We start from the raw sequence: 10,776 nt of genomic DNA on the forward strand, positions 1-10,776 counted from the left end.
CAGTTCCTATATCCAGATTCCTGCTTGAGTTCCTGCCCTGACTTCCCTTAGTGCTGGACTGTGATGTAGAAGTATAAGCCAGATTAACCCTTTCCTCCTCCCCAAGTTGGTTTTGGTCATTGTTTTATAACAGCAATAGAACACTAACTAGAACAAGGAGCAAGTTAACTTTCCTGGCTTTAATTACCCCACAAGTACAAGGGTAAAAATCATAGACTTACAGCACAGAGATGTTAGCAGAACTAAATGAGAGAGTGCAGAATACTTTTCATGGTGCCTGGCACACAGTATATAATAAATGCTGGCCAGTATTGTGGTTGGGGTCAATATTATTAGTAAGTCTCAAAATGACCAAGTAAGGCGGGCAGCTATATATGATAGGAAAACTGAGGGTCAGAGCAAGTCTTTCCAATAATTACCCCCAGTGACCACACAAAACATACAAATGCACATGCACATTACCCCCTTTCACTGGTCTGTGTAAGGTAGAAAACACTCAAGGCCACTTGCCAGGTCTCTCAAGAGACTTACAGCAAAAAGGTAAACTGAAGATTGAACTGAGGACCTTGCACAAAGCTAGGCCAACATCCTACCACTGAGCTATATCTCCAACCCCAAGTGACTGTCTACTGATAAGCTACATGAGGCAGGGGAAGCCCAGGTCAGAATGAGGCAGCATTTTAGAGTTGTGAAGTAATGAATGTAAAGACTAAATGAATTCCAGTTTACACCCATAGGCGACAGTAACGAGAAATGAAATCGTGGTGGTGCTGACTTCGAAGAACGTTGCAGCTCTGTGGTTGGAAGTAGCTTATGTGAAGGAACACCTCAGTACATCCTGGGGCCCTGTATCTTAGTTTCCTGGTAGCCAGGGTTGGGGTGGGATGGATCCAGAATTGGGCTCCCACTCGAAGCACTGTCCATCACAGTTCAGAGGCTGAGGGCTCCTCTTCACACCGCCTGAGCACTGGACAGCCCCGCCAGCCTTCTTTGGCCTTTCAGGGTGTTCAGTTATGGATTATGTAACAAACACTTCCCCATGTAGGAGCATTAAAAAAGCATCTACTTGATACTGTAAGTTTGGAATTCAGGCTGGGCACTGAGACTCTGCTCTTTGCTCTACAATATTGAGGGTCTTGGCTGGGCCAACTCAGATGGTTACAGATGTCAGGACAGCTCAGTTTGTATCTGCCTTGACCTTGGGGCTTCTCCATGTGCTAGATGGCACCTTCACTTCCATATCTGGGGACTGGTCTGGGAAGGGAGGGGTGACTAGGACAGTCCAGACTTGATCCTCATCAGGCAGCATCTTCTCATAGCTCACTCAACCTCCACACATGGTGGCCTCAGAGTGATCAGACTTCACACAGGACTGATTCCCAGAGCAAGTACTACAAAAGAAAGGCCCAGGCAGAGGCTGAAAGACTTCTCACAGACCATACAATAATAAAACTGCCTTTATATTATGATAATTAACATATTAATATAATGAATATTATATTCTTAATGTAAAATTAAGCTCTATTATAATATGATTTTCAGTCTTGTCCTTTGTCTAACTTTCAGAAAAACAATTTTCCTTCCATTGTGCATAGTGGGGATGACACAGAAGAGGCAGACAGAATGCCCCTGCAAATGAGGCTCCCCCCCATTGGATAGTATGTCCTCAGGTTGAGATATGTCCTCAGGTTGAGGGGGGTAGCTCAGTGATAGAGCACATGCCTGCCCAGCATGCACAGAGCCCTGGGTTCCATCCCCAGCAAAGAGAAAATGGGAGAAGGAGGGGGGAGAGAGGGAGAGGGAGAGAGAGAGAGAGAGAGAGAGAGAGAGAGAGAGAGAGAAAGGGAAGGGAGGAAGGAAGGAAGGGAGGAAGGAAGGAAGGAAGGAAGGAAGGAAGGAAGGAAGGAAGGGGAGGGAGGGAGGGAAGGGAGGGAAAAGTATGGCCTCGGGTCCTTTCTGATGGCACCTGTTCCCCCATGGGTTCTGGTACAGTGGAACAAATAGCACAGCTCTCAGTGGCAGGCCTCAGTGTCCATAGGTCTCCCTGACATCCAGCATCCATGTTTCAAAAGTCAAGGCTACAGAAAAGACAGAAAGATAGTAATAACCAACTCTTTACGGAATCATAAAAGAACGTTCCAAAACATTCTTTTAAAAAGCAAGATCAGTTGAGTAAGGTGGCTCACCTCTGTCATCCCAGCATTTGAGAAGGCTGAGGCAGGATGATTGTCACAAGTTCAAAGCCAGTCTTGGGGGCAGGCAGAGGGCAAGCTGTCAAGGAGCATGAAAGCTGAACCTTTGGTTGGTAGACTGGTCCCTTTCTTCCTTGAGCAGTTTCCTAATACCAGGCACTCATTTAAAATGAAAGGGCAGAACCTGTAACCCATCATCATGCAAAACCTTTCAGCTTCCCATAATAACCACGTGAAAAATCTCACTTGCTCAGATGAGCAGTTTTGACTTCCATTTGAGACACTGTAACCTTCAGTAGCTCTCACTTCCAAGAACTTGTCTGAGGCTAATGATAAAGGAATTTGCACTCTAAGCTCCACTGCACTCGTGTGTGAAGACTGCCTTGTTAGAGTCACCAGCCCTCTAGGCCATGTTCCCACCCAGAGCTCAAGTATCACATCCCAGATATGTCTGATACATGTGGGACACTGACCACCTTCTAGAGTAGTGGTAAAAAGACCAAGAGCTATGACCCCCCCCTCAAACAGTAAGGAAGTCAGAAGGCCCATCCATCTTCTGCAGACCCACACCAGCACAAGGTAAAGCTGACAATGACGTGAGCATGTAGGCAGAGGAAAGGGCTCAGCCCTCTCTGTGCCTTGATGGTCAGAGCTGTCTCCCAGTCCTCCTCCATCATTTGTTGGTTTGTTACTAATTTACTAGTCTGACTTCTCCCTGGAGGCAAACATGGCTCATTGTTCACTGCAAGTAAGTGTTGGATAGCTGTGCAAGGCACAGTATCTCAGCATCATATATGTGTGTGTGTGTGTGTGTGTGTGTGTGTGTGTGTGTGTGTGTAGCCCAGAGGAGACTGCTTCATTCTGTCAAACCAGCTCTCAAGCTCAGAGGCCTTCCTTGACCTGGTCTGAAGACCATGACAATTGATATGACTTTAACCTACAATCTGGTGGGTCCAGAGCCTTTGTCTCTTCCACATAGCCTCTGAAGGCCATCCCATGTCTCCCTGTCCATCTTCACTGAGTTCTGAGGACAAGAGCCTCTAACAGTCTTCTCAGACACGTGAGAACTGTGCTTCCAGTGTGCTAGGTAAGAACTGGGGGGCTTAAGAACAATGAGGACATAGTTGTCCTATCAGCAAAAGCAGACCGCCGTCTGTGACTTTGCAAGACCATGAGGCGGCGTTGTAGGGACAGTCACAGAATGAAAACTTGGTGCTGGTGGTGCCTGTGCTCAGCTGGTGCAGTAGCACTGAGAGCCTTCTCCAGCTAGGGTTGTATAAAATTTGCTAAAGCACGCATGAAGCCACAGGTTCAGTCCCCAGGCCTGATCTATGTAGACCTGCAGCCGACCACTTCTTCAGTGCCCTGTGACCTAAGAGTGTTGTGGAGACCCTGCCTTTGAGGAGCTAATGTCATGCTGTCCTTGTGAAAGAAGATAAGGAAGAAGCTGCACTTAAGGGACAAAGCAGAAATCAAAGTATCTGAAGAAGCGAAAAGAAGGGTAGAAATGATCCCTCAAGAGGGACTGATGAAAGATCTGAGGAAAAGAACGTACCTCCTAGGTGCGGCTTGGCATGGCATGATAGCCTGACTTTCCTGTCTCTTGCTGATTTGATGATAAAATATAGATTGAACCCTTAGGGAGACCAAAAGCCTCAAGAAATAGACAGATAATTGGCTCTGTTTGAGCACTGTTTGCATGCTCATTGCTGCAACTGTGAGACTCCACACCAGCATGACTAATGCCTCTCCCCCCTGCCTAAATTAGATTTTGATTGTGTTTCGTAGATGTTCACTGAATCACAGATGTTTGAGGTAAAAAAGACCCAAACTTCTCAGGAACACCTCCCATGGAGTGTGTGGGATCAGCCTGCGCAGTCATGGCAGAGGCACACCAAGCACTGGGCTGACACCCCTAGTAACCCCTTCCCTTCCAAGTCCTCGTGAGCACAGCAGCCACCCACCAGGGAGCTGTGACTGGAGGGGCCCCTGGGACTGTGGGCTATGTGTCAACAATATCTATGGAGGACTTAATAGGAGGCCCCTCAAAGTGGCTACCCACAAGAATACTTGGCTGATGCCTTTTGTTCCTTTTTATAAATTTTTTGATCCATTATTTTTATTTTATGTCTATGAGTATACTGCCTGCATGTAAGTGAGTGCACCCGTGTCATGTGCACCTGTGTCGTGCAGTGCTGCAGAGGTCAGAAGAGGGCTTCGGATTCCCCTGGATGGTTCGTAGACGCCATGTGGGTGCTGGGAATTGAACCCGGATCCTCTGCAAGAGCAGTCAGTGTTATTAACCGCTGAGCCATCTCTCCAGCCCTGGCTGATGCCTTTTGTAGTTGCAAAGTGGGAACTGGAGCATCCTGTTCATACAAGCTCCGACTGAACCACTGCAGCCTCAGGTGGAGTAATTCAAGGTTCCTAACTAGTTCACCTCCCACACTGATCCTCAACCATCCACTCAATCTGATTCTCAGCGTACTGGTAGTAAATGCTTTCTCGTTTTCCTTGCAGAATTTAGCCTATGAAATCATCCTAACACTGGGACAGGCATTTGAGGTCGCTTACCAGCTAGCACTCCAAGCAAGAAAAGGGGGACATTCCTCCACGCTTCCAGAAAGCTTTGAAAACAAGCCTTCCAAACCCATCCCCAAGCCCCGTGTTAGCATTCGCAAGTCAGTGGTAAGTAGAAGAGAGAGGCGGTCTATAAGCCTGCCACCAGAGGGAAGGGGTGGGGGCTGCGAACAGGGCCCAGTGGGAAGCAGAGGGCTTTAGAATCCAGCCTGCTCTCCTCTCCTTTCCCTTGACCTCCTCTGGCATGTGACCATCATCCTTAGCCTGGTTCCTGCCGTCTCAAAAGAGTCTGTCCCTGAACCCAAAGGTGCCAGAAAAAAAAAAAAAAATCCCATTCTCTCTGCCACCTGCAGCAACAACCTTGTGAGGGCTGGGTACCGGCTGTCCTTGGCACACCTTGCCAGGAAGTCTAGAAAAGCCTGGCTGCAGCCTTCTCAGAGACCTCAATTGCCACCCTATCAGGGGTCAAGCCTCTGGCCTCGACAGGGATTTGCAGAGGCAGAAGCTGGATGCCCCAGCTCTTGCACCTTGCATGAGGCCTGGGCAGCATCCTTTAGAGGCCTGGACTACATCCTGGGTGCCTTCCCTCTGGACAGCTGAGGCTCCCTGCAGCCTAGTGACTGTCAGAAGGTGCCGCCTTCCTCCTACTTGTCTTCTGCCTCCCTCCAGGAACTTCCTCCTTTCCCTCCCTCCCACAGGCTCAGCAAACGTCCTGTCCCAACAGGGTGGTATGACTTCAAAGCGGCCTCCTCTGATAGTAGCAACACCCTAAAGCTGGAAGCTTCCCAGCCAGCTTCCCATCTGCTTTCTGCTCCAGCTACCATCCTGCATCCTAGAAACCCAGGGACTGGCACTGGATGGGCCCCCAGAATGCATTGCCCTCTCACCTCCCAGTCTCTCCATCTGCCACACTCTCCTCCTCCCAAGGGCTCCCAGCCAGCCCCAGGTTCATGGGAAAATTAACTTTTTGGTTGTTTTGGTTTTTCAGTTTTTTGGTTTTTGAGACAGGGTCCCCCTGTAGCCTCAGCTGACCTGTAACTCACTATGTAGACCAAGCTGGCCTGGATCTCAGAGATCAGCCTGCCTGTGCCTATGCCTTGGGAGTGCTGGGATTAAAGGTATGCACCTCTATGCACAGAGGAAATAAACATTTTAAACCTCCACAGAGAGGCATTCCCCTTGGTGACCATGTGGCTTCTCTTTTATGTCTTTCCGGCCCCACTCCTGTCTCAGTTCTTGGTACCTTCCATCAGTATCTGATCTCTTCATCCCCCAAGTTTCCTCCTGAATCCCAGGAAGGAGCTTTCCTCAACCCTGACTAGTCATCACCAGTGGCTGTGCCTCTTCTGAAGCTCCCACACCCCAGTACTCCCACCTCAGCACCTCCTCAGCTTAAGCTCCCAGTTCTCTGTCTCAGTCTTTACCCACCCTTAGAACTCTAGAGGCACCTGTTCAGTTTGTTTTTAACTACTTCTACCTTCAAGTATAGATAATGCAAACAAACAACGTAAACAAAAACCACCTTGCTTCTCTCTCTGTCTTCCCAGCCCAGTTAGCAGCACAACTCTTCAGAGTCCATTTTCCACTCCTTCGAAATGTACTGTAGTCTGCCCACACCTCTCCACTTCCAACTTCGTTCTCTTAGTCTAAGCTCCCACCACTTCCCAGGAAGCACACTATTCCCAGTGACTCCCTTTCTCCACAGGGCAGGGATCAGATCATGGCACCCAGAAAATGCCAGAACTTCATTTCTCACCACACTCCTGGATGCCCAAGCCTTCCCTTTCCTTGAATATATACACTGCACACTCACTCCTACTTGAGATCTTTGTGCTACCTGTTCCCTCCACCTGGAATGTTCTCTCCCTTTCTCATCCTGATCTCTACATGGCTCACTCCATTCAGGTCTCAGCAGCATGAACAGGCTTTTTCTGACTCCCTTTGACCAGGATGGATGCCACTGTGCCCCCTTTAATTCTGTGTAGAACTGACTGAGTTTGTTTGTTTTTAGTTATTTTTACTGCCTATCTTCCTCCACAAAAATATTAGCTTCACGAAGCACACAGGAACCTGGTGTAATGTCACCCCAGGGCCAGGGCCATAGCCGGCACTCAGAGAAAACCTGTGGTTGAAGAAATGAGGGCCTGAGGGTGGATTTAATGCATGTATCTTTGAAAATGATTAGGCTGCTAAGTGTCCAGGAAGGCACAGCAGGTTTGGGGGATTGTCACTTAGACTACTATATTCCCTCTTGTGTGGGCAGGATAAGTCTGTTCGCTGCAGGTGCCTCCCCCCAGCTTTACTGTGGTCCCCGTAGACTTCTTCCAGAAGAACACAAAGGGTTTGGTGCCATACGGACTCATAGAATATTCTTCTAGATGTCTTCTCTGGGAAACAGGAGAACACACAGTGAACAATGCTAATGTTTTTACCTGCCTCAGGATCCAACCCCTTCAACAGGCTGAAATGTTCCCATTTCTTCAGCTCTCGTTGTTTACTGTTAAGAAATACACAGTGCTCCTAAGACTGTGTGAAGCCCTTCCCTCAGCCAGTGGAGACACAGAAAGGCAGTGGTAGGCACAGGTTCTGCAGCCCTCCAGCAGGCTGGGAGGCTGGTGGAGGGAGACTTGGGCAGACCTTCCAGAAGCTCCCTGCCCCAAGTTACAGAGCGAAGCAGACAGCCAGACAGGTCAACAGTGGAACTCCCCCAAAGGATGAGGCAGCAGTTGGGAAACGGTCTTACCTCGGGCCTGTCAGAGCTTACAGCTCAGCTGCAGCCCAGGGAATGACCAGCTTGACATTATATGAAGCGCAGGGACTCAGCCATCTGCTAGCAGGACAAAAGTCCACCTAGGCCTAGCCTGGCAGCCCCTGCTGACCTCTTCCACTGTCGCCCATCCACCCCCTCTCCCACTCTGACATGCCCCCCCCCCGGATCTCCACCTGCCTTCTGTCCACCCCAGTGTCCCTCCTCCCTCCTTCTCCTGCCCAATCTATCAACTGTGTTTACTGACTCAAGTGTTTGTTGTGTTCCTACCATGCCTGGGGTTACCAGGAGCTTTCCTAGGTTAGGAAGAAAACAGCAGTGAAGGAAACAGCTAAAAGCCCTTCTTCATGGGTGTCCATTGTGGAGAGGGAACAGATAAGGATGTCTGTGGCACCGGTGTTAGGAACAGAGAAGAGGGGAGCAAAAATGTTGGCGTGCTCTTTAGTGGAGGGCGCGGCAGGTTACAGCTTCTAGGAAGGGAAGTGGTGCTGGAGCCCAGACCTGGACCACACTGGAACAATGAACTCAACCTCAGGGCAGAGGTCTCAGAAAGGCAGCAACGCAGGTCCCCCATGAGGACCTAGGGTTCCCTCGGACCGTGATGAATCCGCTGGAGGGTGGGACGCGGGAGCCCCGCCGCTGCGTCTGCTCCCCTGCCTGAGCCCTGGCGGCGAGGCCGGGTCTCACTCGCGTCACCCTTGCAGGCCCCTGCAGAGTCGCTGTGCAGCGCAGGTGCGAAGGCGCGAACGCCGGGTCCGCCCCGGAGCGCGGCGGGGCGCGCGGGGCCCGAGGTGGGGTTCCAGCGGCGCCCTCGCGGCCGCGCAGCCCAGCTGCCGGATAACGGGCATCAGCCTTTCTGTTTTAAAGCAGATCGACCCTTCTGAGCAAAAGACTCTGGCCAATCTGCCGTGGATTGTGGAGCCGGGGCAAGAAGCCAAGAGGGGCATTAATACCAAGTATGAAACCACGATTTTCTGATACTCGCCGTCCCCGTCCTCGCGGTGCCTTGCTCGCCAAGCAGTCCCCGCAGCAGGCTTTCCTTCGCGCCTCCGTGTCCACCGCCCGGGAGGAAGACTGCTCAGCTCGTGTGGCCTTGTCACGGGCGGAAGGCCGCCGGCCATCCCTGGGGAAGTTCTTTCTGCACAGTGACCGAAGCGCAAGCAAGACTTTGCCGCCGCCCCCTGCAGGCGAAGGGGGGCGTTGCGGGGTACCCCAGCTCCGCCGCCTCCCAGGTACTGCGCAGACTCGGCCCCAGTGCTTGCTTTGCTCTAGTTGGGGAAGAATACCTTTTTAAAAAGTGAAGGGGATCACTAATACTGCCTAAAAGTTTAAACATCTTGGGTTTAAGTTTTCACTGTCAGCGGCTTGGAAGGCGAAGTCAGAACAGGACTATCCCCAAACTAATCTGTAAAATCATTGTATCACTGAGTACGGTTGAATGCAAAAAGATAAAAACAATCCTCATGATTGCCAGGAAATTCTGTCTCCCAATTTCTATATTTGTGGATTTTATATGTAATCAACCATGTCGGATAAAGGAAACCTTTAACAGATGATTCAAAAATTTAAAAATGATTTAAAACAGAGGAATTTATTATGCACAGGAAAATGTGTCTTGTATTAAATATTTTTATTAAAAGAATGTTTCATTAATGCATTGATAAGAATACTAGGTTAGTTGTGCGGGATGTTTCTGGTTTCATTTCAAATAACTAAATTTCTACTGCTATTTCCGAGACTGGCTCAGTTGTGGCAAAATCGTAATGCGGTCCACCACGCAGGAGATGCAGGCTGGCATTCTGCGGTGAACCGAAGGGCTGATGCAGCCATAAGCCTGCAGAGGTGGCTTTTCTAATCTTTAAAGTGTTTTAAAGAACATGTTTAACAAAAAATAAAATATAGGGCTCCTGCTGTCAAGATTTCTGTCATGGAAACCTTGTTTGAGAAAGGTGTTAATAAAATTCTATTGCAAAAATTTCTTTTCTAAGAAAAAAAAATAACACAAAAAAAGAAATTCCAAAGTAATAAAACTTTTCTTGAAACAGACAAAAAAATAATGTTTGCTTACTATTTGATTAAATAAAATTTACTTACATTTCTTTAAGGTATTTTAATTTTTTTAATGTCTCTGTGTCGTATTTGTATGATACCATAATGTATATTTCTGTAGAATCAAATTATATAAACAGTACCAATATCATTATAGAAAAATAACATTTTAATGTATATTGTTCTAATCAATCATATTGTGAATCATTTTGAAGTTCATTATAGCGATATTGATAAATTGTGAACTTGTCTTAATGTTTTTTTATTAACCAATATTATTTTAAACCTGAGGTTATCACAATCATCAGTTAGTGAGTTTTGAAGAAAAACTAAATTTTATTTCGACTGACAAATGTATATGGTTTCAGTTCAGTGTTGGAGAATTTTAATACAATATTAAATTACTTGAACTGAATAGTTCCTTGTATATATTTTGCCTATTCACTGTTGATATGTATGTAGTAAATTGAGAGGAAAATAGCACTAAAATATGGTACCAAAAGGAAAATGTATAGGAGCAAAGCAAACAGTGACTTTGCTGAAACAGAAGCATATGTGTAAATAAGCTTGGGCTTCCAGTTATAAATTTTGTAATTTTTGTCATTATTTATATCCTATAAAAAAGCACACAAAATAAATCAGAGGTTGTACAGCGACTGGTGCGTGGCATCATTCTGTGAGCCCTTCCAACTCAGAGCTGGACCAAAGGCCCAGCCCTGTCACACAGCCAGAGGGATTTGTTTTTCACAAATCATTGGGAAAAAATTGCTAATTTCCAAGTTCAACTAGTCCGAGAAACACTTGTCTTGTAAAGCCTGAATGTGAGCCATCGGTCGTCATAATCTTTAACTATGAAAGTGGCTTGTAAGAAGAAATTGGTCAAACAAATTCCTAAAAGACAGGGGACTCCCCCCCCCCAAACTTCTCGCCTACCTAGTGGCATATGTGAGTTGCCTGGGAAAAAATGTCATCTACATAGTCATAAGTCCTCTTGTTTTTTCCATCAACACGAGTGCCTGCATGAGCACTGGCATTTGGATAAGGCGGGCCACATCAGAGCCACATGGATTCTGTGCATGACTGGCATGCTATATCCCATGACCTTCAAAAGATCCACCCACTGCCCAGTCCCAGACTGCTCCTCTCAGAAAACCCAAAACAATCTTGGGGTGTTCTCCACTTGATTGC

General features: G+C 47.7%; 1 protein-coding gene across 13 annotated transcripts in view; it reads left to right on the plus strand.

Moving 5' to 3' along the window:
• Positions 1-10,242, plus strand: part of LOC103733245 (ankyrin repeat and sterile alpha motif domain-containing protein 1B) — a gene marked incomplete at its 5' end in the record, with an annotated part of 492,005 nt that extends 481,763 nt beyond the window's left edge. For 5 of the 13 annotated variants that reach the window (XM_029563074.1, XM_017797878.2, XM_017797879.2 and 2 more), the window contains 2 exon segments: positions 4,713-4,880; positions 8,407-10,110. In XM_029563074.1, coding sequence (XP_029418934.1) covers positions 4,713-4,880; positions 8,407-8,517 — 279 coding nt within the window. In that variant the 3' untranslated portion in view covers positions 8,518-10,110. 13 annotated transcript variants of the gene reach the window in all.
• Positions 10,243-10,776: the final 534 nt, after the last annotated feature.

This window comes from Nannospalax galili, unplaced genomic scaffold (assembly GCF_000622305.1).
Source record: "Nannospalax galili isolate Female #2095 unplaced genomic scaffold, S.galili_v1.0 scaffold734, whole genome shotgun sequence".
In the NCBI taxonomy this organism is placed as follows: Eukaryota; Metazoa; Chordata; class Mammalia; order Rodentia; family Spalacidae; genus Nannospalax; species Nannospalax galili.